General features: G+C 43.1%; 1 protein-coding gene across 1 annotated transcript; it reads right to left on the bottom strand.

Annotated features, from left to right (window-relative positions):
- Window positions 1-232: 232 nt before the first annotated feature.
- On the bottom strand, window positions 233-27,619 carry LOC139375096 (protein tyrosine phosphatase non-receptor type 21). Its single transcript, XM_071116538.1, has 20 exons — window positions 27,252-27,619; window positions 25,723-26,026; window positions 21,200-21,369; window positions 20,703-20,800; window positions 19,326-19,393; window positions 19,137-19,207; window positions 14,442-14,529; window positions 14,036-14,124; window positions 13,412-13,499; window positions 13,024-13,103; window positions 12,844-12,939; window positions 12,387-12,447; window positions 12,079-12,160; window positions 10,361-11,871; window positions 9,352-9,486; window positions 6,669-6,887; window positions 2,250-2,381; window positions 1,842-2,073; window positions 1,469-1,629; window positions 233-453 (listed from the first exon to the last, which is right to left on the bottom strand). Exons 2-20 carry the CDS (start codon window positions 25,900-25,902, stop codon window positions 325-327), a joined length of 3,690 nt encoding a protein of 1,229 aa, XP_070972639.1. The 5' UTR covers window positions 25,903-26,026; window positions 27,252-27,619; the 3' UTR covers window positions 233-324.

The raw sequence follows: 27,619 nt of genomic DNA, 5'->3' as shown, positions 1-27,619 counted from the left end.
ATCTGTAATTAATTATATTGATATACAATAATCAGAGTGCTGGGTTTCATGTCTGGGTTTCATGTCTGGGTTTCAAGTGCTGGGTTTCATGTCAGTAATTGTGTAGTGTAAAAATCCTACAGTCAAATCTCATTAATACTGTTCAAGAGGGGGAGACGCACAAAGTCATGCGATCCTTTCATTGTCAGGTTTTATCGCAGTCACGCCTCCATTAACACTTCGAAAAAGCACCATCATTTTGGAGCTAAAAGCCACAGATGCTTCCTCGTGGCTGACACAAACCTTTGGGGGGGGGGGGGGGGGGGGCTGAGGATTACGCTTAGATTAGATTAGCCTGGAGTTGCGAAGGAACTGGATAAGGACTTTGTAAATGAAGGTGTATTGTGAGATGGTCTGCACCATCATCATGCGTTGCTGCCGGAGCATGTTCAGGACGGTCGGGACGTCCAGCATCTGGAGGAAAGAGGGGGAAACAGGACACAGACACTTTAAAAAAGGAGTATGTTATTGGATTTGTTCAGGTGCCTCTTGAGCTAAACCAGGGATGGGCGGGCAACTTTGATGGGGGTGGGAACCACAAAAAAAAAATCAAAACTCATGAGGGGCCGCAGTTGCGCCCCATTGCGAGTAAAACATTTTATTGGCCCCCCTCTTGACAGTGGAGAGAAATGTTTTACATTTTAATTTTGTACAATTCTATTTTGCCATGGGTTGTAGAGAACATGTACTAGTTTTAAGGCAAGTTCGCGGCAATTCTATACATTTTGCCATGAGGGGGGGTGAGATTTAGCAAATTTATAGCTAACAATGCAATTCTACTAATTTTTCCATGGGGCGGAGAGGAAAATTAGCTTTTTTACAGCTAATTTCCTGTAATTCTATAAATTTTGCCATAGGGTGTAGAGAAATGTTTACAGTTTTTAATAGATCTAATTGAGACTAACAAAATCAATGGGGGCCACCCGGCCGGTAATTTGACCGTGATAAAACGTTTAGATAGCTGGCCCTAAACTAACTTAGCACTAAAAAATTCTTAGCCGACATGGGCTAATTGACTATCACGGACTGCTGACATAAGAGAAAAACTGCTGATGCACAACCAAATTTCAAAATTGCACTCTGTGTATTTTACTAGTCTAACTTAAGTTAATGAAATCAAATTATTATTTTTGGGGGGAGAAATTGATCCAAGGGCCTTAAAAAGGGGGTCCCTTGAGCCGGCAGTTGCTCATCCCTGATCTAAACTGACCAATGCCTGCATTACTGATGGAATAGACTAGGGTTCAAGCCTGGCGACATGATTCACACTGTCCTAACATAAAACAAAGAGAAGCATGAACCCTTACAGAATGTTTTAGAAGTTCTACATATCTCAGCAATGTAATGGTAATATACAGATCCCACTATATAGCCCAGTAGACCATTACTGTAATGGTAATATACATAGACTTGAGCTTGTTTTTTTTACCTCATTGTGTTCCAGACAGGCGATCATAATCTCAGTGAGTATGACCACCCCGGTGCGGCCCACTCCAGCACTACAGTGGACCAGCACGGGTAGGTTGGTGTTCTTTGGGTCGCTGGTGCTGTTGGTATGTCTCCTCACTGACTGGATCTCCTCCAGGTACGCTGGGTAAAAAAAAATAGATAAATTATTTATTATATTAACCAAACTCTTAATGAAAAAATAGGATTTTTACAACAAAGTGCCAATTAATCACCCCTTCAAATTAGACTGGAACTGCCTTCTTGACCTTTCCCTTGGAATATAGATTGACAATCTTAAAGCGAATTCCTGGTTTGAATACACGTTACATCTAGATTTCAACCGATCCACTCACAGAGGAAGCCTTTGAAGTCCTCGGGGCAGCCGTGGTCGGGCCAGTCTGTGTACTGCAGGTGCCATACGGTGCGCTCATGGCCCGTCAGCAGGTGTTTGATCTTCAGGCCCGTGGTGGCATAGCAGCCAGAGTCCGTCCTGAAGCGCGTAGTGATCTTAAAGCGTCCGTATGTCACCGTGTTGTGGCGAGAGCCCAGCCGTGGCCAGTAGCGGAAACTCTTTTCCCTGCCACCCTCCTGCAAAGGGCGTTAGAGGAAAAGGTTAAAGGTTAGCCAGAAGGCTTGAGCTGAGAAACCTGCTACAGAAAGGTCAAAGGGTCATGTTACTGCTAGATCTGAGGACATTCAATAACAACTTACACTTCTGACAGGCACAAAGATCAGTTTAACAAACACACACACACACACACACACTCTTCAGCTGTAACCATGGCGATGATGGCCACACCCTGCTCCCACACCATTTGCCAGAAGTCCAGACAGGTGTTCGAAAGAGGGCCCTGGGAGGCGATGTAGCTCCACTCGTCTCCACCCACCGTAATCTAGAAAAAGCCAGAGGAGAGATATGGTTAGTGACCCCATCTAAAGCCACAGCAGGTATGCATGCATGCTGCTCATTATATGAATGTTGTTTTTTAGGATGTGACAGTCAACAGTTGGAGGTAGTAACTTAACATCCAAGTGGGTGGGTCTCTGCCCTCCCAGGCCCACCCAAGACTGCACCCCTGCCTAGACATGTAAAATCCATAGATTATGGCCTCATTCATTTATTTCAATTGGCTGATTTCCTTATATGAACTATACCTCAGTCTTTGAAGTTGTTGCACATTGCATTTATATTTTGGCACCTGATGTGTCAATCCTACACCACATAACCTTCTTGTTGTTCCCATGCACCATCAGTAAGTTAACATACAAGACCCTGAAAATACCTTACATTCTGACTAAGTATGATTGATTACATCTGAAAATATTGACTTAAATTACTGGGTGCAGTAATGCTATTCAATGTAATGCACTTTTACACTGTGTTTTGTGCTGCCATAACAGAGTAAAGAAATTAGGGCAAAAGGATAAAATTGACTTTTCTTTAAAGATCAATGTTTTGGCTACAAGGTCCTTTTCAAATGAAGTGCCAATGGTACAATGCACAGTAGAAAACAGTTGATTAAGGTGCTTGATTAAGGGGCTATATCCTTGGGTTGAACTCAAGTCAGCATGAAATAAAATAATATCACTTCTGGATTCATTATGTTTTTGTTGTCCAACTTTGTTTCTAAAACTACAGGGTGGGAGATGCAACATGGCCTTGAGAACAGCAGGAAATGTGTAGGTCATCTCCTCTCTTGCAGGTAACCTATGGCCTCATTCTTAACTTTGCAGTAGCCCTTGTTGAATAACAACAATTATAAACTGGGTGGTTTGAGCCCTGAATACTGATTGGCTGACATCCGTGGTATGCCCTGGATTTGACAAAACATGTATTTTTACTGCTCTAATTACATTGGTAACCAGTTTATAATAGCAATAAGGCACGGGGGTTTGTGGTATATGGCCAATATACCACAGCTAAAGGCTGTATCCAGGCACTCCGCTTTACATCGTTTCTAAGAACAGGCCTTAGCTGTGGTATAGTGGCCATTACACCACACCCCCTCATGTATTATTGCTTTAGTAGCTTGTTATTCAACCTATTCTACAGACATTAAAACGGCATAAAATAAAGATTACTCTGAATCTTCTTCTGGTCTGTTGTATTCAGTGACATTGTCTGTTAAACTGCTTGGTCATTTTAGTAGTCATCTTTCACACCTCACATAGTGATGCTTATCTGTGGTTGTCATTCACACTCAGCAACTACTAATAAATGTGTGGATAAAAAAAGCCAAATGTTAGTATGAGCCAATAGGTCTTACAATACTAAATTCAATGTTGTTATAATCTGTGTGTGTGTGTTGCAGTGATATACAAGGTCAGAGCGACTGGAGTGTGATAATCATGAGCATACATGCTGTTGAGCGCCTTGAAGGGCTCAACAGGGGACCTGTCTTGCACGTACACATACAGTGCATTCGTAAAGTATTCAGACCCCTTGACTTTTTCCACTGTGTTACGTTACAGCCTTATTCTAAAATGGATTAAATAAAAACATTTCCTACACACAACACCCCACAATGACAAAGCAAAGAACAGGTTTTTAGATTTTTTTGCAAATTTATAAAAAATAAAAACAGAAATACCTTTTTACATAAGTAATCAGACTCTTTGCTATGAGACTCGAAATTGAGCTCGGCTTGGTTGGGTTGGCTTTCGACCTTCGTCTCTCCCGAGCCCGTACGGGAGTTGTAGCGATGAGACAAGATAGTAACTACTAACAATTGGATACCACGAAATTGGGGAGAAAAGGGGGTACATTTTATTTAAAAAAATAAATACAAAAATTGCAAGCCGAGATCTACTGGTCTGATTTTTTTTTTTTTCAAGATTGATCATCCTTGAGATGTTTCTACAACTTGATTGGAGTCCACCTGGGGTAAATGTAATTAATTGGACATGATTTGTAAAGGCACACACTTGTTTATATAAGGTCCCACAGTTGACAGTGCATGTCAGAGCAAAAACCAAGCCATGAGATTGAAGGAATTGTCCGTAGAGCTCCGACACAAGATTGTGTCGAGGCACAGATCTGGGGAAGGGTACCAACACATTTCAGCAGCATTGAAGGTCACCAAGAACACAGTGGCCTCCATCATTCTTAAATGGAATAAGGTTGGAACCACCAAGACTCTTCCTAGAGCTGGCCGCCCGGCCAAACTGAACAATCGGGGGAAAAGGGCCTTGGTCAGGGAGGTGACCAAGAACCCGATGGTCACTGACAGAGCTCCAGAGTTCTTCTATGGAGATGGGAGAACCTTCCAGAAGGACAACAATCTCTCCAGCACTCCACCAATCAGGCCTTTATGGTAGAGTGGCCAGACGGAAGCCACTCCTCAGTAAAAAGGCACCTAAAGGACTCTCAGACCATGAGAAAGATTCTCTGTCTGATGAAACCAAGATTGAACTCGTTGGCCTGAATGCCAAGCGTCACGTCTGGAGGAAGCATGTTGGTGGCAGCATCATGCTGTGGGGATGTTTTTCAGTAACAGTGACTGGGAGAGTGGTCAGGATCAAGGGAAAGATGAATGGCACAAAGTAGAGAGATCCTTGATGAAAACCTGCTCAGGACCTCAGACTGGGGGGGGGGGGGGGACAACGATAGGACAACGACCTTAAGCACACAGCCATGACAACGCAGGAGTGGCTTCGGGACAATTCTCTGAATGTCCTTGATTGGCCCAGCCAGAGCCCAGACTTGAACCCAATCTAAAATCTCTGGAGAGACCTGTAGCAATGCTCCCCATCCAACCTGAGACAGAGGATCTGCAGAGAAAAATGGGAGAAACTCCCCAAATTCAGGTGTGCCAAGCTTGTACAGTCACACCCAAGAGGACTCGAGGCTGTAATCGCTTCCAAAGGTGCTTCAACAAAGTACTGAGTAAAGGGTCTGAATACTTATGTAAATGTTTATTATTTACATTTGCAAAAATGTCTAACCTAAACGCGTTTTTGTGTCGTCATTAGGGGGTATTGTGTGTAGATTGATGAGGGACAAAAACACAATTGAATCCATTTTAGAATAAGGCTGTAAAGTAACAAAATTTGGAAAAAGTCAAGGGGTCTGAATACTTTCCGAATGCACTTCATCCAAATGGTCTTAAGGTCACCAGAGTATTCATTCTGGTTTAATAGATTGGAGGGTTTGCGCAAGGACTCAGCATATGCAGGTCACGTGGAGAACTGTAGGGATAACAAAAGTGACTGCACCCTGATAATCCCAGAGCTGAGAGAAAAAGTGACACTCATGAGTTCAGACTAATAACAGATCAACCAAGAGAGAAATATTCAGGTGCCCCTGGATTCAGTGTGTCCATCACAGACCTGCAGGTGAAGGTGACTCCTGCCACAGAGGGAGGGAAGGTGACACTGACCTGTAGCAGCACTGACTGACATTACCACCTACACCTGGTACAAGAATGAACAACCTCTGGATCAAGCCTTTAGATCAGGCCACACTCTACAGACAGTTACTGCTGTGCTATAAAATGCCACAGAGATCTCCACTCTCCTGAAGTGTCTGCAATGTGTTTTCTTTGTCAGAGCGTTTTCATTAATTTCTGCTGGGGAGCAGAGCTCCTGCCAGTGAACAACAGTCAGATAGTGACACTGACCTGTAGCACCACCTACACTCTGACTGACATTACCAACGCCACCTACACCTGGTACAAGAACGGATAATATGAAGAGAATTACCCCAGAGCCAGGACTGAAGGGCTATGGCACAAAACCAATCGTAGGCCTCACACCTCTACTTTCATATTGACCTATGTGGGATGTTTTCTACATTCAACTTTAGCCTAAGTTCATCTTTTTCTTTCTGGATGTTAACAAACAAATTAAAAAAAAACTCTATATTGATTCATTTATTACAGTAATGGGATAATGTTTTCAAAGTTCAAGATTATGCTTCTGTTCTTTCTCCATGGGATTCACTATTTCCAGATTTATCACTGGGTAATGTACTCTACATGGAAAATATTGACGACATATTAAAAAGCTATTTTTGCTTTTCGACCAAGTTGCTCTTAACTTATATGGTTTAGGTTTGTGCGTTCACATTTGTTTTTATGAGACACAGTTTATATTACATTGTGATTAAGGTCAAAATCCTGATTGAAATAAACATTTTAGAAAATATATTTAAGCATATGGTGTATGTAGTCTAACATTACCCTGATGTGCGAGGCGTTGATGTAGCCTGTGTTGTTCTCCTTGGTGGGCACCAGCTCCACACGCGTGTCGTCGTAGGGCAGCACATCCTGGAAGCGATTCCTCTCGCCGCTCTCCGGCAGCTGGGCGATGCTGCAGTCGCCTGTCGGACGCCGCTTGGCCACCTGCTCGTACTCTGTGAACACCATGCCCTGCTCCATGCGCTGCTCCAGCACCTTACACTGAGAGAAACAGAGTAAGACACATTGGATTGATCAGCTTCTAGACATGAAACGGGTTTGGAGTTGAAAAGCTATAGCTTTGTGTGTGCAAGAAGAAAGTACATCTTCCTGATGGTTAGAAACATGTAGTAGCAATATCTGTTGTGCATGAGAAGGAAACATATCAGCCATTGGTGAAATGTGATTAAGCCCTACAGTACATATTACTTAAGATAGTGTATCAGTCTAACACGTGCAGGAATTTCTACTAATTCAGATAAACATCAGCATTTACTTGGTAGACCTGCTCTCCTATTTATTTCCGTCACCAGTATCACTCAACGCCTTTGTTCTGTTTAAACTACGGTACTGTTTGGATCTCCATAAATAAAGTCTTATGTAACGCATGATGTAAAACACAACCCTTTGTTCTGTTTAAACTACGGTACTGTTTGGATCTCCATAAATAAAGTCTTCTGTAACGCATGATGTAAAACACAACCCTTTGTTCTGTTTAAACTACGGTACTGTTTCGATCTCCATAAATAAAGTCTTATGTAACGCATGATGTAAAACACAACGCCTTTGAATACAGGTATTTACAATAGATGTTAGAAAACTCCCAATGAGGAGCCATGTCTGTTTCTTTAAGGGCTGGGTTTTATTTCTAATGTTCCCACCTACAAGCATGGCATTGTTATTTAAATCAGAAACACTTGCAAAGTTCAGAGTCTGAGCCAAACAGCTTCTCGTCTTAGCCTACACTGAGCTATAGGGGGTGAAAACTTGTTATCCATTGGTTAATAAGTCAATTTCACTGATTTCTGCATTAGTCTCTATTAAATATATACACACACACAGAGTACAAAACATTAGGAACACCGGCTCTTTCCACAACAGACTGCCCAGGTGAAAGCTATGATCCCTTATTGATGTCACCTGTTAAATGCACCTCAATCAGTGTAGATGAAAGGGAGGAGACAGGCTAAAGAACGCTAAGCTTAAAGAACGACCATTTTCGTTTTTTGTATTACTTGAGGCACAGCTGAGTGAGCATTCATTTAAATAATTAGCTTTTTATTTTACTGGGCTGATGGTCCCTGCATCTGATGGTCAGTCAGCGGAAGGGGAGAGAGTAGCAGACTGAGGGTCCGCCTCTCACCGTCCGTCCTTTCCTCTACTGACATTGACCAAAAAAGGACACCGTCTTCCAGCTGATAGTGAAACTCGAGTCGCACCGCATTATTTCTGCCTCATGCACAAATTCATGTTGCTACTCCTATGAACAGTGAAAGTGAAATATTTCTAGATATTAAAAAGATAATAGCGCAAACCTATCAATACACTTTCCTACTCATTCATTACAGCTGCAGTGCTGGTTGTAGCGCCAATGGAAGTAGGAAGAACACACATTTTATGGCTTATAAAAGTGATGAATAAAGTGTTGAATAAAGATTTGACAGTGCTGAGTAAGAACTTTAACGTGAAATCACTCATAGAAACAGCAGCTCTTCGCTTTATTCGTTGACAGTTTCACTCTAGTCAACTATGCCTTAACTTTCTTTTACACCTATGTTACTGCAGACATTGTAATCTGAGCCATTCGATTGGCCAGTCGTAGGCCTATTGTGCACTTGATTTGCTCTCCAGGCCCTCTGGGAAGGCAGAGGTTGTACCTTCAGACACATGAAATGGGAACACTTAGCCTACCCGGCGCGTCTGGCAGCTGAATCGGGTGCACCTACCGCCAACAGCGCAAAACAAATAATTAAAAACACGAACGCAAGGCTTTATCGTTGGGTGTTTACGGAAATGTTTGGCGATCGACTAGGATTGCCTAGGAGATCGACCTTTCGATCGTGATCGACCGGTTGGTGACCACTGCTGTAGCCTATCATTTCACTTCCCCTGTGAGGACCATAAGCACGGGCTGACTGGCTTTGCTGTACCGCAGCCGAAGGAAGCCTGCCAGCAGCCTACCTACCAAAAGGTTGCACCGTGCCCATTACAATGTAGAAAAATGCATGGCTTATTGAAGATGCAAAAACTTGAGATAACAATAGACGGCAAAGTCAAAGATACTGATTTCCATCTGTGGAAAAGTTTTCCCGAAATGCTTATGACAAATCCAGCTCCAGAACCAGCCAATGCAGCTAGCTAATCTTCTGAATATTGTGTATGAAAAAAACTAAACGGCAACAGCAGATAACATTAGCTAGCTAGATAAGGTTTTCATACTAGCTAGCTACACTGACAGCTGTCAGTTCCCCATTTGTTGATCTTTCTCCACTCAATGTGGAATTCACCACAACGTCCTATCCTACCCCCAATTCGTAAATATGTATAAGTAGCCTCTGTCATTCTTCTGAGGTGGAAACGTAACCATTTTGCTCTAGTGCAGGAATTACGCCGAATTAGGGGACGCATTGCTCCCTGGTGGGCACCTTTAAACTAGTCTAGAGCATTGCCCACTGCCAGTGCCTACCCTCTCGTCGTTGGAGGCCTTCTCAGGTTGGTCCTTGCCTCCCTCGTGCATAGGCAGCCTGGAAAGGGTCAGGCCGTTGAGGGCCGCCACCTTCAGAGGACCCATCTTCTTCAGCTCAGCCCGCTTCTTCATGCCCTGTTGTGACGGAGGACAGAGAGAGAGGTAGAGGGGAGAAAGAGTGAGTATGGCTGAAGTTGACCGAATGTCTAAGGAAGTTAGGGGAGGGGCAGTTATGGCTCAGCCTGGTTTGGTGCCGTGTTTTCCCATGGAATGCGACCGAACCAGCTACTGAGGTCGCCTTGCAACATTCCTTTCAGTTACAGGTGCCCAAGGTGTCATCGTGAATCGGTCTCCCAACCACCATGAAACTACACAGAATACCCCTGCATTGGTGGGTCAGTGAGTTTAGGAGTGATTGTGATGTCACAGGTTTAGTCACCTGACCAACAGATAGAGTTTGTTTTTTAAATGTATTTAACTAGGCAAGTCAGTTAAGAACAAATTCTTATTTACAATGACGGTCTACCCCAGCCAAACCCTAATCTGGACGACGCTGGGCCAATTGTGCGCCGCCCTACGACAGTCCCAATCACAGCCGGTTGTGATACAGCCTGGAATCAAACCAAGGTCTGTAGTGACACCTCTAGCACTGAGATGCAGTGCCTTAGACCACTGCGCCACTCGGGAGGTTGAAATGATCATGGCCAACTTCTGGCCTTTGGTATATTCCACTATTGTGTTGTGTGACAGTCCGTGATGGGAATGTGAGACATTTTAGCTAAGAGGAAAAATGTATCTTAACTGACAGAAATTAAAAATAGTCTCCAAGACATGAAGATTGGGTAACAGCTGTTCCTTGAACAATGAAAGACACACTGACACCTCTAGTCAAACTTAGTAGTCAAATTAGCTTTTAAAAAACAGTTCTAAATACACAGGCATGTTTGGGCAGCGAGTAAGGCAGTGGAGACTGGGGCTACTATGGCAGAGGAGAGGGTGTATGACTCACGGCAGGAGGCAGGCCATCAATGGGTTTCTTCCCAGCAGGAACGTCTGACACAGGCCTCTTCTTGATGAAATCCTTCTTGGTCTTCGGTTTGGTCTGCCCACTGATGTCACTATCCGACATCGAAGGCACCATCCTGCCAGTCTGCACGCCCTCAAACAGGTACAGTGACTCCGCCTCCTGGATCAGTGGGTGCACCTGATAGGCCGGGAGACCAGACAGGACAGGGTCAAGGAAGGAGCCAATGGGATATGCGGGCGGGGGCTCCAGGGGAATCTGTCCCAGATTGGTTAGAAGCTGCTGCGGGTCAGGCCCGGACAATAGTGCATCGTGGGATTGGGGTGTATGGCGTCCGCTCTCATCCTCAAACTCCTCTTCCTCGCTGCTGTGCACCAGCATGGTGGCGTCTGACAGGGACTTCTTGTGGCCGTAGCGAACGTCCTCTTTCCCCTCCCCCCCGTCCTCTGACTTGGTCCGCTCCAGGAACACGTTGAGCTGGGAGCCTGAGGAGCCATGAGGGACCAGATGGGGGGTGTCTGCGGCTGAGGCAGATACAGTCCTTTCCTTGACCCTCATACCCTCCAGGCTGTAAGCCAGGCCGGCAATCTCGATGGAGTTGCGTTTGTGTGCGTTGTGTTGGTGGGGGTGGTGTTGTGGGGGTCCAGCCAGGAACAGGGGCTCGGATACCTCCTGCAGGGAGTGGGCTACAGGCAAACTGTCCTCCTGGAAGGTCTGGACCGAGTGGTGCACGCGCCGCGTAATGATCAGGTCCGGGTTGCTGCTGCTCACATACAGGTGGCGAGACAGGTCCGGCGTGCTGTTGGCGGGCCGTGGGTGGGCGCCGTATGGGTAGGGGGGTGGAGGGCGGTACACTTGGGTCCTCATGATATTGGCTGCAGGATACTCCTGCGCCTGCTGCAGCTGGACGTTTGTCAGCTCGGGCACACTAACCGCCCCCACCACCGGCCTCCTCTCCGTGGGGTAGGGGTACGGCGAGGGGCTGTGGAAGCTGGAGTTGAGGTGGAAAGGGTAGTGGTGGTGCGCTCCTCCTCCACCATGCTCTCCTCTGATCTCCGGCTGGCTGTAGACCAGGGGGTCCGGCCTGCTGTAGGCATACGAGTTCCCAATGTTCAGATTCCTCATGGAGTGGCTCTGGCGGTGCTCGTGGCCATGCACCATCCCTCCTCCACCTCCCCGGTTCTTCTGCCTCATGACCGTCTCGTAGTCCGGGGTGGCACGGTAAGAGGGGGGGATGAGTGCGCTGTGGCGGTGCGAGGGCACGTAGTCGGGCCGGGTGATGTCACTTCCTGTGATGGAGGGGTTGGAGGACATGGGCGAGGGCTGCATGTAATGCTGGGGGTTGGTGAGGGAGCTGGTGCTGTGGGCGCTGTACACGCTGCCGTTACGCAGCCGCCCGTTCCCACCGCCGCTGTTGCCGTACTCGAGTGGTGAGCGGTCCAGGCTGGTCTGAGAGTGGTAGTAGTAGCCGTGCTGACTGTTCATGTACAGGTTGTCTGAGAGAAAGGACAAAGACAAGGTATTTGAGAACTACAGGCATAGGAAGAACAGACCCTTTAATCTAAGCATTGTTGCATGACTAAGCAGTGAGCGGACATTCACCTTGCTCTCTTTGTTCATTAGGGCTCAGATAGATGCATGGTGCATGATGGTGGTTGAAACACCAGTGATCCTGGTAAGGTCAGGCCTAACTCTATAAGTACCTTGTGAGGATGTGTAAGGCTCAGTGAAGTGACCATTGTAGTGCATCTGTGGCGGGGGCAACATGTAGGGCGGGGGCTTTGGCTGCACAGAGAGAGAGAGAGACCAACCAACAACATGATTTAGTTACTGCACACTTGATCTTCATGCAGCGCAACAGCATGGAATTCCACACAAATCTAATAGTGTGCTGAAGCACTGGCCAGAGTCTGACGTTTGTCATGTTCTGCCCTCCACCGGCCATAGCTTAGAGGGAAAGTGTGTGTGTTTGTGTGTGTGTACGTGTGTGTGCAGTTCACTGGCAGCATACCAGAGACATCCTGGTGGAGGACCGGCGTCTCACTGGGTTCACAGCGGTAGGCTGGGTTTGGCTGAGAACAGGAACACAAAAACAAAACACAGGTAGTAAAAACAAAAAGGCTTTCTTTCAAGTTGAAAGGGACTCGGGGGGGGGGGGGGGGGGGGGGGGAGAGTAGTTTTAAGGAGGCTGAATAGCTCAGATCATCTCTTCTCTGTTAAATTAAATCTCCCTTTATCGCAGTGAAAGATACGAGCAATATACAGGATAGAACTCCTTTTCTTAAGATTGGTTTTATTTGTATACGTCTTTCTTCCCCCAAACATTGAAAACATAAAAAGGTGGTGATGAAAGGATTGGTGTCATTTGAATGTAGCTAGGGTGTTTTGTAGGGCTCTGGTTGGTTTTCAGGGGAGGCTCTCTGAAGAGACCTGTACTGTGGGCGGTGGCTGCGGACAGCGTTGCTCACCCCTTGTTAGAAGGCAGAAAAGGAAAGCGAGGAAAGGAAAGAGTGAGAATGGACTTCTGGGAGCCCTCAGAAGGCGAAGGGGGGTCAGACTCCTCTCTGGAGAGAGGAGGAGAGGGGACAGGAATGAGGAGAGAACACACACACAGGAACAGGGCTAGATTCCTTAAGAGAGACACTTACAGGCTGCTCTTGTTAATCTTATAAAACTTGTGCCTGGCCAGACACATCCGGCACACATATTTGGAGGTTTCCAGGTCTTCCTGTAGAGGGAAAAGAAAACATCCACAGCGCTAGACATTCAGTACACTGGTGGTGGTGTTCTACTCATTCACCTACTCAAATAGAACTGCATGGGGCTATAGCCAGCGGTTGTTGACTCTATACGCATGTGGCATGGTTATTGCGATACAAGCACACATACACAAGATCACATGTTTATCTAGAAAGGTCAATACACATTCACACAGCATGCACTGTGAGAGCATAGAACACCAGTGCATGTGTGGGACAATGTGTATAATGGGAAGAGGATAATTGCAGTGCGTGGTGGTGGTGGTTTGAGACTCACAGTCTGGAACTGCACGCTCTCCTCTTTGTTGGTCAGCTCCAGGGCAAAGAAGGACTTATTGTGAGTCATGTTGTTAATTTCATTCCACCTACACAGTACATTAAAACACGGGAGCATGAGGCAGTGTCAGTGGTCACAAAACCTCAGTTTCTGCAGCCTGCTGTGGGAGGGGAGTGACGTTAATACAAACCATATCTGAGTCAATAGTTAGAGAAGTGTTTACATTCAACACTCTCAGTAGCAATTGGACTGGGATATTCTACACAAAATGAGACTTCCCTCGGGGTAAAATTGAAGTCATGTGACCTGATCAGAGGCCTAGAGTTTCTCCTTGCCAGGTCACATGGTCAGAAAAAAAAATCCCTGACCCCAACTATAGAACATACCATCTGATCCAAAATAGCCAGAGACGACCATGCCATCTAAGAATAGTAGCTAGTTGTGGACTGAACCAGACTCAATATGCTGAGTCATTGGATCTAACACAATTACTGCTTCATGTACACAAATAGCAGACAGGATTTTATTCAGACAGCTCATATTTAGAAGCAGAACATATTGCAGGCCTGGGGAAATACTGTAAAAAATGCATATAAAAATAAACTAAATTCTTTCCTGTCTTACTTGAATACAAGGGGTGGCCTGCCGTTTTTGTGCTTGACAAAAATCCCATCCAGACAGGCCCCAAGGAGGATATCAGTGCCTTGGCTGTCCTGTGGGGATGGGAAGAGAGAAGAGGATTAAATGGAAGAACTATAGCTAATGAAAAATGTGGACCTCACTGGGCTTTTTTGTCCTCTGTGCTGGGGTCTATATTTATACTTCTATGAATATATTCCAGAAGATCAGCACCTGCAACAGCTGAATTTTGAACTGAAAAACCATCTGTCCCTTGATTCATGTCTTCACACATACATCATGTTGAACAATAGGAGGTATTGATAGAAAGTCAATAGGACTGGATAGCAATGTAGTAGTGCAGTAAGGCTTTGGTGGAGCAGGTACTGTAGGTTGGTGTAGCTGTGTTCACCTTGGCTGGGGTACTCTCCTGGCCATAGCCCTCCATCTTCTCCACCTCCTGCATGTACAACATCTCAGCCTCTGGGGCAGGCAACCCCCTGAGAGAAACACACACAGCAATATAAGTTAACATAAACAATACACATGTCCAAAGCAGACAGACACAAATGGAGACACCAACACCCATTAACCAGCACAGACAGAGTACACAGACAAACCCACACATACTTAGGTCACATTCCGAAACAAGATTCATGACATCACACCCAGGGCTCCAGACTAACATTTTCCCCTGTTGGCACTGGTGCCACTAACTCTTTCAGTTGGTGGCACCAACCCATGATTTCGCTCCTTGACACAATAGAAGAAATAAGGAATCCTCTTATAAAGGCATTCAAAGTGCTTTATTAAAAAGGTGTACTAGACTACTGTTTGAGATTTTATTCAAGAAATAAGTTGTTTCACCTAACGTCTATGCAGGAATAATGCATGACTCCAGCTAATTTTGGGATGATAATTAGGTTATCGTTATATTACTGTTAAAATAGGGCCCCATCATTTTGAGGGTTTCAGCATCGTAGCTGGTGAAACCCTATTGTATTTATTGCAGTTGATTATTATTTTCCTTCTGCCGATTGGTGATAAAAATGCATATTCTTGTGAGATGGTAAGGCCGAGGTCAGGAGGTTGCAACTTTGATGGTAAAGGAGCAAGGGCCACACTATCATGCAATGCCATATGGCCACATGGTGGCACTAACAAGTGATTGAATATGCAAACTTTTAAAATCGCACACCCCTCATCCTGTTTGAGCTAGTCTTGAAATTCCGTAGATAGGTCCCTCTCCACACAAGGAACAAGTGTGCCTCAAGGACCCATAAGGTCCACCATGATGGATTTTCTGCCATTTAGAATTGAGAAAAATAGTTAACTTAAAAACACTACTTATCAGGCACCAAATGACTGATCTGCACAAAACATGGCATCGATGGAGCAAGCAAGCCGTCACAAATGAGTTTTTTCCAGGATAGCATCTCAAGCATTGGCTACTGACCAATAAAGAAATCACGTGGGCGTGGTCTGGCACAAATGCATTTAACTCCGACACAGATATTCACATTGTAACTAAATTTGGTACACATCACAAACACTGTCAAGACTCAACATATCTAAGCACATTCAGCTCAACCACACAGTAGCGCTATAATAGGCACGTTTATAAATCGCTTGATCGGATTGACTCAGAGTGATGCAATTTGGCACATGCTCAGGAATATGAGCCTGGTTAACGTGTTAATTATGGTTCAGTTTGGCTCCATGGTGGTGCTGTTGGAAAGAAAAAAAAACATTCATGCACACTCATTGGCTAATAGCAAACATATTGCTTGAGCAAAAGTCTTGAAAAATCGATCGGACCAGTGGTGCTGTAGAAGAATACAATTGAAAGTTGTAAACATCCTTCAAAATACATCAAACGGATTTTACACTGCATGATCAGTTTGATTTTCAGTTCTGATATTTGGCAAGTGTGGTAAACAGTACAGAAGTAATTCATCTTAGGGCAATGTGCCCAATTACTCCTGATGGTGACACAGTGGGCCCATTGCTGAACCCTGTCTTTTGATCAATAAAGATACATTTGTCTACATGTACTAACTCTTTGGGGGGGCTTATTGACTAACTGAATGTGGAAACTACAAACACATTAGCTAGATCGCTAACTCTAAATATAATAGCCACTGATGTAAGCCACGTATTAATCTAAAAGGTTTTTTTTATGTAAAAAAAAACCCCAAAAAACATTGCTGTGGTAGCCTTCTACTCAATGGAGTCCCATGCACTTGCAATGGACAATGCACATGTCTTGTGCGCCATATCTCAAAGCCATATCAAATATTTTGGTTGTAAAATAGTTTCTATAGAGCTCCATTATCAGAAAAAAAAGATATATGCCTACAGAAAGCTGAGAAACTCTTCTCTTCAACAGTGATGACAGTAGTTGCTTCAGAGGCTGTATTTTTCCCGCAATTGAGTTAAATGATATTGCCTACAATCTGAGCACGTGGAGAGGGAGTGAGTCGCTCGCTCTTCACAGCAGCAAGCTCCATCGGAACAGGCAGATACTTTCATTACAGGAACCACAAGGATTGGGGCCGTCCCCGACAAAACACTATTATTTGACCAAGAGTTGTCTGTTCTTTCAACCAATCGGTTGGTTGCTGACTTAGTTGCTGAAGTGGTAACATAAATTACTGAAAAGTTTAGGAAAAACATTCCCATTTCCCTCATCCCTTGATCCATTTGTGTGACACATGTATGCATTGCCTGCACGTGACCAATACTGCCTGACCTATTGCATATCATAATCACATCAATAAACAAACTCAACACCGTAACACGTGACAGCAGAATTTATCCAGAAGACGTGACCAACACAAAACGGGGAAAGTTTACTGGTTAATCAGGAAGTAAAGGGGAAGTCAGATGTGTGGAATAAATTTCACTAGTTGTGGAAAATATTGGCATTCAAGAACAAAAATGAGGTAAAGCGCAAGCATATTATGTGTGCCAAACAGGTGCTGTTAGATTAGAATATCCTTTTTCTGACCGTTTGGAACAATGTAAACACTAAATACATTGCAAGCCTACCAGAATCTGTTTTGTTTTTGTAAAGCCTTTTGTTACAGCAAAGACTAAAAACAGTCGCATTCATTGGTGAATGCAATTTGCGAAATGGAATAGTTTAGGCCTGATTATTGTTTACGCAAATTATTTAATGGTCGCTTTGTTATTTTAAAACTAAAATGCTTGATTGCATTTCAAAATCAGGAATTTCCCTTCTAGGCAGAGTTGAAGAAAAAGCCATATCTCAGACTGGCCAATAAAAATAAAATATTAAGATGGGCAAGAGAACAGACACTGGACTTTTGAACGGTAGTGTAATATGGACGATTTATAAAGCCAGGCACATTTATCAGTTAGGCTATTGATTATAGACCTAATTAGGTTGGGGTTTCCTCTCTCCTCACTTGTTTAGACAAACAGATGTCTAAAAAAAAAAGTTAAGGGCTGTTTTCTTGCCTCCTAACTCCGTTGCTGCCTCTGCCGTATTGTTCAACACCAATATGCTGGTTAACTTTGCTATTATGCACATTGCAACATGGTCTAGAAAAGGCGCTAATTCAGTGCCCTAATGCGTTTCAAAACAGCGGACAATGACTACTATCCGCGGGAGAAAACGCATTGGTTAGAAAATATATTTTTTATTTGTTTTGCACAATTGTTCTTATGTAATATAACCATATACAATTTCAGTATCACATTTCTAAGACTGATGGACTGTCATTCCCACAGCCTCCACAATGGATCAGTCCACTCAGACAGCCTCCTGGGGGGGGGGGGGGGGGGGGGGGGGAAGCATTGCATGTGACAAATTATTCACTAAACCTCAACTAAATCTTGTAATGAATAATGTGGAAATTGAGCGAGTTAAGGGGACTAAACTACTTGGAGTAACCCTGGATTGTAAACTGTCATGGTCAAAACTTATTGATCGGGAGAGGTCTGTCCATAATAAAGCTAACATTAATATGCATGTCAATCTCTCCTGGCTCAAAGTAAAGGAGAGATCGACTTCATCACTTCTTGTACTTGTGAAAAGTATAGACATGTTGAATGCACCGTCTGTTTAAACTACTAGCACCCATGCAAAAACAGATAAAAAGACACCTTATGGAACAGCGTGGTATGTGAAGAGACACCCACACAGACATACACCATAACATACGCACAAGACACACATGTACACATGGATTTTGTGCCGGAGGGCACACACTTAATGTGTTGTGAAATGTATTGTAATTAAAAAAAAAAATATCTTTAATTTTGCTAGACCCCAGGATGAGAAGCTGCTGCCTTGGCAGGAAATACTGGGGACGCATAATAAATACAAATACAAATGTAGAATGTGCAGCTCGTACCCATGCAACCAATTCAAATTTACTCACACAGCCAAGTCAAATGGTAGCAAAATGCATCGAAATGGTCACAGTCTTGAGCCCTGACAACCCTTCTCAAACTGAAAGTGTCAGTCTAGTTCAACCACCAGCAAGATCAGCTGCTGCTATGTGCTATCCCCCATCATCTCCATCTTCTGTTCATCTGTGTCACTGCACTTCGTTTGACACACACAAAGCAGTGAAACCATTTCATACACACCAACATTTAGGCAAGCATCAACTCCTCACCTCAACTACAGAACACCCCCCCCCCCAACCTGACACCTCCCTCCCCTGTAGCTGGGGCCCAAAACAGCTTTTTCCATCTATCTATCCAGTTCATATGGGGGGTGAGCAGAAGGCTGGAAACCTGCAGGTTGGGATGGACGGAATGAAAACCAGCTGGCCTTGGAGGTGGCTTGGTGCCAGGCCGGCCCCGGCTCGGGGCTTTTCATCCATCTGCCTGACTGTAAATTAAAGCTGAGGACCCCTGGTCAGATGGGTTTATTTTCGGCCTGCTGAGGCCAGATGAGAAAGAAGCACCATGGACTGTCCCACTGCATGGATCGAACCTGGACTCAATTAAAAGGCCCTGCGAATGCCAGCCTCAGGAGATGTGAAGGGGGGGGTTCCTGTGGAGAATATAAGGCATGTCTTCTTTTCCACAGATGGAAAATCTGATGTGGGAACATCTGAAGATTTCTCACCTGTAGTTCTGGTAAAGCACAGCCACTTTCTGAGTGGCCTCTTCCAGTACTCTCTCATCCTGGATCCAGCCCTATGAATAGATGGGGAAATCTAGATTACATTGTGCACATTCATGAACAGATGACTATAGATCGTAAAACAAGAACTTTGAGACGCAAAGCCATAAAGAAAAGAAAGAAACGGCTTACGATAGGAAAGAGCACAAACTTCTGAAGAAACTCCTGCGAATCGTAACGATTGAAGTCTCCGAAGTCAGCTGAAACAGAAAATAATAAAATACAATCGCAATTTTAGTACACTGGGTGAATACATATAACACTACGGTAATATTTTTCCTAGCAGTGAATACAAGTGAAAACCTGCCAAACATGTATTTAAATAGGTAAAAGTCTAATGTGTCTATTTCTGCAGTTAGTGCGAGGCGGACAAAGCGTCCATGGATTTTCAGAATGGTGTGATGCTTATTTTAGAAAAGCAGGGGACCCGTGTGTTATGACACGGGATTGCTTTAACGTCTGAAACTGTAGTGGTCCAACGTTAACAGCAATCTCTTTCTGCACGCCAGCTATGTTCACAGCTATGTTCAGTATCCCAGGCATTAGCCATGCTAGCTACGGCTCTACCGGCCAGGCCCCCACAAGCCCTAACCTCAGCAGCTAGGTAAAAATAGACAATGTCCAACATCTTCCAAGCAAAAACCAAAAGCAAACTTAGCAGGGCTTTTTTAAGTCAACAAATAGAGGTTTCTTAAAGCTTTTAGTATTACTGGGATGCTATTTTGATCTAGCTTACTATGCAGTTTGGGCAGCAATAGTTTGGACCTGGGTTGCACCAGTAAGTGATCTCAGTTGCTGTGCAATGTTAACACCTAGGCCAGTAACTTGCACTGCCTGATATAACTTTGCCAGTAATGTTTGAGATTCTTCTGGCTGGGCAAAAGTGGGAGTCCAGAAATGTCAAGCTGGAGACTCATGCAAAGGGAGTTTACACTCCCTGAGCCTGGCCAGTTTATAGGTTAGTTTGGGCTTGATGTTGTTGTTAAGTGTCCTACATTAACAGACTTGTGAAAAGCTAAATAAACCCAAAATAAAGTGCTCGACTCAGCTTTTATACAAACAAGGTTACTTAGGATTGTAGAAAATGGCCTTACGTTTGTACAATGAGACAATGATGTTCTCTTGAATAGCAAATTAAAATATTCAAGTTTAAAATTCAAATTTTCCCTAGGTATGCTTTGAAATCATATGACACATTTGACAAGTCCCGAGCTGAGATTCAGTAATGATCCGCGAAACCATACTCTAACAACTTCACTCCTGTTGCATTGGTGTACTGTCACCAGCTTTAGGTTCAATAAAGCATGAGCAGTGGAATTTACAACAGGTCATGACATCAGTGTGTGAGTGTGGTGCAAAACCCCCGCTGTGGCCACCTATGGCAGGACCTGACCTGTCACCACAGTTTGAACAGGTGGCGATCCTCAGTCACCCCATCAGTAGATAAGTGTGTACGGAGTTTAATTTCCCGTTGTTGCATTCAGAGCCTGTGTTCAGTATTCACATTACCTTGCACTGCCAAGCCAGCCAGGCGGATGGCCTGTTCTATAGAGCAAGGGATTCGGCCTTCGAGAACATCCTTCTTCAACTGGAGATAATACTGATATCTGTAGGGAGGTAGAGGAAGTTGGTTAATCTTAAGGTGTGGACAGAAGACAAACATGACTTGGTTTGACACCTCCATTCAAAATCAGTCAGTGAGAGATGTGATGTCATACTGTAGTGGGTGCCAACACAGAAAGAACAGTGGTTACTGGACTGAGTTAATCAAGGTCAGTAAGTGTTATGGCATACGGAGTATGGCAAATCCTCTAGCATGAAGGATACACATGCATTACATTCCACTACTTTTGACTGATCCAATAGGAATGGATAGATTCAATCAATTTGGTGGGAACTGTGTGGCTTAGAGTTAACCAAGAAATGCATGAAGGAGACAACATTTTGGCATGAGAAGCAACCTGAATGAGTGTCTGGTGTCCCTCTGTGTTAAGCGGATATCTGACCTAGTGATCTCCTGCTGCAGTTGGCCTACGGTGGGCACGTAGAAGACCACGCCGAAGTAGACGGTGGGCTCCAGGCCATACTTGTCCAGCTGCTTCTTCAGGGGCTTCTCCAGATCGATCCAACGCTGCTGGTTCTGCTTGTTGAAGTACCATAGGCTGAAGTATGTTATCTGGTGGGGGGAGGAAATTAAAAGTGGGGCTTTAAATCGGGGAAACAGGAAGCAGTCTATTGAAAGATGAGGCGATTGTGAAATCGTTACTTGTTAATGAAATGACAGTAATATGGTATTTTGGTTTACAATGACAATAGCTTAGGTTAAATGACCTACGCTAAATTATAGAATACTTAACATGTTTGTGCTTCCTTCATAAACATGGCGATACTACTACACATAGCTTGTATTCATCTGAAACATGAATGTTGACCCACAAGCCCAAAGTAAAGTTAAAGGTTCCTGTGCTGCTGCCACTCCCTGTCCAGTCTTGTGACTGTCTGCTGGGGTGGAGCAGTGTGCATCACACAATGAACAGTGGTTCTGGAGTTGACCTGTATTGTTTATGATGAAGGGAGTCTGGCCACAAGGCTCACAGCGTGATTGCTCTGACTACAATTATACCATTGCTAACCCATTCACAACATCTGAATGTCTATTTGAAGCGTTGGAATTTATATCAGAAATCACTGCTAGGCAATTTAAACCCTCCCCTATTGCAAACAGTTCACACAAAGTTCATTGTAAAGATCATCAACGTCTGTGAGAGAATCAAGACTTTCCAACAAAGAGCATAGTCTAGAGATTCTCTGATGGCAAAATAGTCAGGCCAAAACATAGGCTACTAGTCTACAGATTTTGAAAGCATTTCGATCTTCCTTTTATATATTGCATGGTAACAGATCCTTCAACCATGTGACCATCAGTGTCCTTTCCTATATAGGGCCCTATAAAATCTGTACTTTTTTGGGCCTGATACCATTAAGTTTTCCCCCAAATTCAGTTCTCTGTTTTGTTTTCCAGGTTTAAGCTAAAAAAATATATATAATTTTAAAACACTTTTTGAATAGAAAAACAAAATTGTATGTTCTAAGTCCACAATATAACTTAAACCATGAGACCACTAAAGAAATGTAGACTTTTTGGTTGTAGTTACCGAGAGAAGTTTCTGTAGCGCTCATGTGATTGCAGTTGTCTATTTTTTATTTTAAATGTGTATTTTCCATTTATACACCCACCCTATGTGTTTTAATAAAATCAACTATATGCACTGAGCAATGCTTTAAAACTTATTGTGGCTGCAGGGGCAGTATTGAGTAGCTTGGATGAAAAGGTGTCCAGAGGTGCCCAGAGTAAACTTCCTGCTCCTCAGTCCCAGTTGCTAATATATGCATATTATTATTAGTATTGGATAGAAAACATTGAAGTTTCTAAATCTGTTTGAATGATGTCTGTGAGTATAACAGAACTCATATGGCAGGCAAAAACCTGAGAGAAAAAAATCCAACCAGGAAGTGGGAAATCTGGGGTTGGTCGATTTTCAACTCAGCCCCTATTGAAGTTACAGTGTTATATTGGTCATCTTGCACTTCCTAAGGCTTTCACTAGATGTCAATCGTCTTTAGAAACTTGTTTGAGGCTTCTACTGTGAAGTGGGGCCGAATGAGAGTGGATTGAGTCAGAGGTCTGGCAGCAGTCACGCGCATTTCACATGAGAGGTATCTCCCGTTCCTTTGCTTTTCTGAAGACAAAGGAATTCTCCGGTTGGAAAATTGACGATTTGTGTTAAAAACATCCTAAAGATTGTTTCCATACATCGTTTGACAAGTTTCTACGGTCTGTAACGGAACTTTGACATTGTCTGCAACTAGTGAACGCGCTTCGTGAGTTTTGATTTGTTTACCAAACGCGCTAACAAAAGTAACTATTTGGACATAAATGGACATTATCGAACAAATCAAACATTTATTGTGGACCTGGGATTCCTGGGAGTGCATTCTGATGAAGATCAAAGGTAAGTGAATATTTATAATGTTATTTCTGACTTCTGTTGACTCCAACATGGCGGATATATGCATTTGTTCTCTGAGCGCTGTTCTCAGATTATAGCATGGTTAGCTTTTTCCGTGAAGCTTTTTTAAAATCTGACACAGCGGTTGCATTAAGGAGAAGTAGATCTTTAATTCCATGTATAACACTTGTATTTTCATCAACATTTATGATTAGTATTTCTGTAAATTGATGTGGCTCTGCAAATTCACCGGATGTTTTTGGAACTACTGAACATAACGCACCCAATGTATACTGAGATTTCTTTTATATAAATATGAACTTTACCAAACAAAACATACACAATACATGTAACATGAAGTCCTATGAGTGTCATCTGATGAAGATCATCAAAGGTTAGTGATTCATTTTTATATCTATTTGTGCTTTTTGTGACTCCTCTCTTTGGCTGGAAAAATAGCTGTGTTTTTCTGTGGCTTGGCTGTGACCTAACAATCGTTTGTGGTGCTTTCGCTGTAAAGCCTATTTGAAATCAGACACTGTGGTGGGATTAACAACAAGATTACCTTTAAAATGGTATAAGATACTTGTATGCTTGAGGAATTTTAATTATGAGATTTCTGTTGTTTTGAATTTGGCGCCCTGCACTTTCACTGGCTGTTGTCATATCGATCCCGTTAACGGGATTTCAGCCCTAAGAATTAAGGGCGCTGTTTGATGAAATAATTAAGACAAATGACTCAAGGAAGGAGCCAGAGATCAAGACAACCAAAATAACAAAAACCTGTACCCGACCATTCCGCACCTACTGGCCTTCGCAGATTCTGCCGTTACACTCCTGAAGTTGTCGGTAGGCTACACAAACCTGTTTCATGTCGAGTGCCAATTTATCTTACCATTTCTACATGCCAGTTCTGGTTTTCATATGCACAGTCTCAAACGGTTACATTTAATTTTTAATAATGTCTTCGCATCTCATAACCATTGTCGTGTTGTTAATGAAAATTTGAACTAAATGAAAATGATACAAATCTAAAAGTAACTTATATTGCCAACTATGTAAAATTATCCTATATAAAGCCAACAAATAAAAACATTGCAGACTGCAGGTCGAAAATATCCTATGAATCACATTGGCTACACATGGCCTGTCTGCAAGGAACTTGAAACATTGCATCAACTTGGTCTGGTGCTAGCAAACTAACAACACTGTATACATATTCTGGGCACTCAGTTTCCCGGGTCAGACACAGCTGTAGGCTTTTTGAGCAAGGGATAAGAAATAATCAGGTTGGCGTATTTTATGAAGTTTCCACTGGATCAGAGCATTGTTGTTTTATTTTGCAGAGTAGTTATTGAGCTGTAAAGATTTTTCAAATAGTCTACACTGAGGAACTATTGTCAATGGATGTTTATTTGCTGTTTGAGATTAATAAAAAATTACTCCACAGCTCATTAGTTGTGGTGGGTTAAGACAATCAGAAATACCATCAGATACCCAAATGGGCACATGTATAGCCCTACATTTGCGCGCAGTGCAAGTAGCCTATGCCTACTTCTATGCGTAATCAGGTGCGCGTCCTTACTCAACGTTGACAGGAGGGCTCCAAACAAAAGAGGATTAATAAATTAGCAAAACTCCTAAGTATAGCATAGGTTTTTGCAAACAACGTGACAACTCTGACAATGAGAACAGTAAAAGACTGTCAAAATAATAATAATATATTGAATACATTAACAGAAATGACAATAACCAAACAAACATTGTAGATTAGAAATTATGAGAATTAACGGTAAATGTACTGGTGATAGTGGTGTGCCATCCCCGCGGCCTCCACAATGGATTAGTCCACTGAGCCTATCGACCAAACAATTTACCAGTCGACTAAATGGGATCAGCCATTAAAAAAATGGCCACTGGATTTATGTTAAATAATCATGATATAAATTCTGCCAGGTATGCTTAGGCTACTTTATAGCTAACATTTAATTGAGTTTTTTTGGAAAGCCTTTCCATCCTTACCAGAAGATGAGTATCATTAGCATCATCGTTAATGGCTACACAAAGTATAGACATACGCAAGCACCGAATTAAAAACACAATATTTTCTTTATGCGGATTCTGGAATATTCACATGAAACTCTATTGCCAATTAGAGGGAAACCTAGCTACCGAGTCTGATTCAGACGCATATTGAATCACAGCACAGGTGTGTCCACTGTGTCCACAGCAGAGGTGGGTCCACTTGAGCAGTGCATGCATGGCCTACGTGATTGAAGAATGACTAGGTCAATGTGGAATGCCTTTGGCTGAAACAAATTATTCTTTCCATACCCTCAAGACAATAGGATAGGTTCTAGGTTTCTGATTGTTTTATAATGACAGGACTATCAGGTAGGCTGTTGGAGAACAGATCATAGACCATGATAACTTTAGCCTAAATGGCCACTCACTTGAGAAGAGCAATCACAAACAAAAACGACAACCATCAGTGTTTCAGTCATCTTCAGCATACATACCTCTCGTAACTCGAGTCTCTGTGCAACTGCCTCCAAACATTCCTGGCCGGTGCTCTCCACAGAAAGAGTAAACTCAACAAATTCACCATTGAGCAGCTGAATGCGTGTGACCAGACAGCTCTTGCTTGAGACAGTATACCTTCGAGTTCTTTTGAGTTTTAAGCCAAATGGCAAGGGCATGTTTCAAAGTCCTATGGCAAGGAGTACTTCCTTGATCCAGAAATGTATGTCCCGTTGTCTCTAAACTTTGCCCATCAAAAATGTAGTGGATAAGAGGCCATCCATGAGTTGGATACATGTATCCCTGTGAAAACAGAAAGAGAAAAATTGTTATGAGACAATATAAATTATTTCATCATTCCAGATAACATTTTCAAGACAAACATAGCAAGCAGTATTATACTATATGACATGTTATTCGGAATCACCAACTTTGGTTCTGGAGAGCAACAGTGTGTGCTGGCTTTTGTTCCAACCCAACACTAACACACCTGATTTTAATGTTCAACATTGATAAGTTGATTCAGTTATGTAGTGTGCGTGGCTGGAACAAAAGCCTGCAATCCCTGACCCCCGGCAGAGGTAACCAATCTCAGAACATAAAACAAATGCCCTTTATGAAACAACCCATCTTATTGGTAATCCACTTAGCTAACTAGACAGAGAGCATCTTATTTCTTGGTGCAAATCAGACAGTCGAGTGATTATTGAATGAGCTGCAAATAACTCTGTACCAGTAGCTTGCTAATGGTTCTCCATCCCAAAGTTATCTGTAGGACACTTCCATTACACTGGAATAACAGAGATCAATATTGAATGTTGATAGACAGTGCAGTGGGTTCCAGTCCAGATTTAACTAGTAAACTAAAGTTGTTTGTTACAAAAGACATCAACGACTTTTACTAGCCAATAGCCAATATACTAGATGACAATGTACAATACATTATATATTGTAGAGACGGACAGTCTCCATCAGATATGAGCATATATTTATTTTTACGTTAGTTAGTCCAGCTAGCAAAGTCAGGTGGCTAACTAGCCGTGTTAATTTAGTTAGCTAACGTTAGCTCATTAACGCCATCAAGTTGAAGCAACAAATTACTTCGGGTTACATGAAAAATAAACAAAACACTATTTTAAACAAAGATAGCTATACGGTTATGAAAAAGAGATGCTCCCCAAAAAGCCTAAACATAGAACCAAAGACAGTACAGTACGTTTAAAAACGATCCAGTAAGTTACTTCATGGTTTCCCAAGCTCGGTCCTGCCACCATCCTCCGACTGCACTTTTTGTGTTTTGTCCTAGCACCACACAGTTGATCCAAATAACCAACTCATCATCAAACTTTGATTATTTCAATCAGCTGTGTAGTGGTAGGGCAAAAGTTTGGGAAAGCCTGCAGTACACTAACTTTAGCTAATTAGCTTGCAGGCTAGCATAGCTAACGTCGTCAGCGTCAAAATGGGCTCTCCATCACCATAACAAAATCCCTGCAAATAGCCAGATAGTTGACATTAGCATCTTTACCTTATTGATGTCCGCCAAAAGCAAATTAGTCCATTTGTAAATTGTGCATATCCAAAGCTGCCGCCAGTCATTATAGGTGATAGTTGTGTCAAATATCGAAAAGGTTTAGTTTGGAATCTGCATACAGAAAACCAACTCAGCTAACGACGTGCTTCACTTCCTGCCGAAAGAGCAACAAGTGTGTATGAAGCTCTACATCCGCGGATCTATATTATCCTCTTTTTTACACAACCGTTTTCCTATTATGCTGATTTACATAGACAAACAAAACTATGAGCATTTACATTAAATATAATATTTTCTTCAGGTCCTGTATGAGTTTCAACGGTTGTATTTCTTTCTAAAAGTTTGAGTAGTTCTTCAACAGC

This window comes from Oncorhynchus clarkii, chromosome 19, assembly GCF_045791955.1.
Source record: "Oncorhynchus clarkii lewisi isolate Uvic-CL-2024 chromosome 19, UVic_Ocla_1.0, whole genome shotgun sequence".
NCBI lineage: Eukaryota > Metazoa > Chordata > Actinopteri > Salmoniformes > Salmonidae > Oncorhynchus > Oncorhynchus clarkii.
Note: the sequence above shows the minus strand (reverse complement) of the source record. Positions and strands in the feature narration are given on the sequence as shown.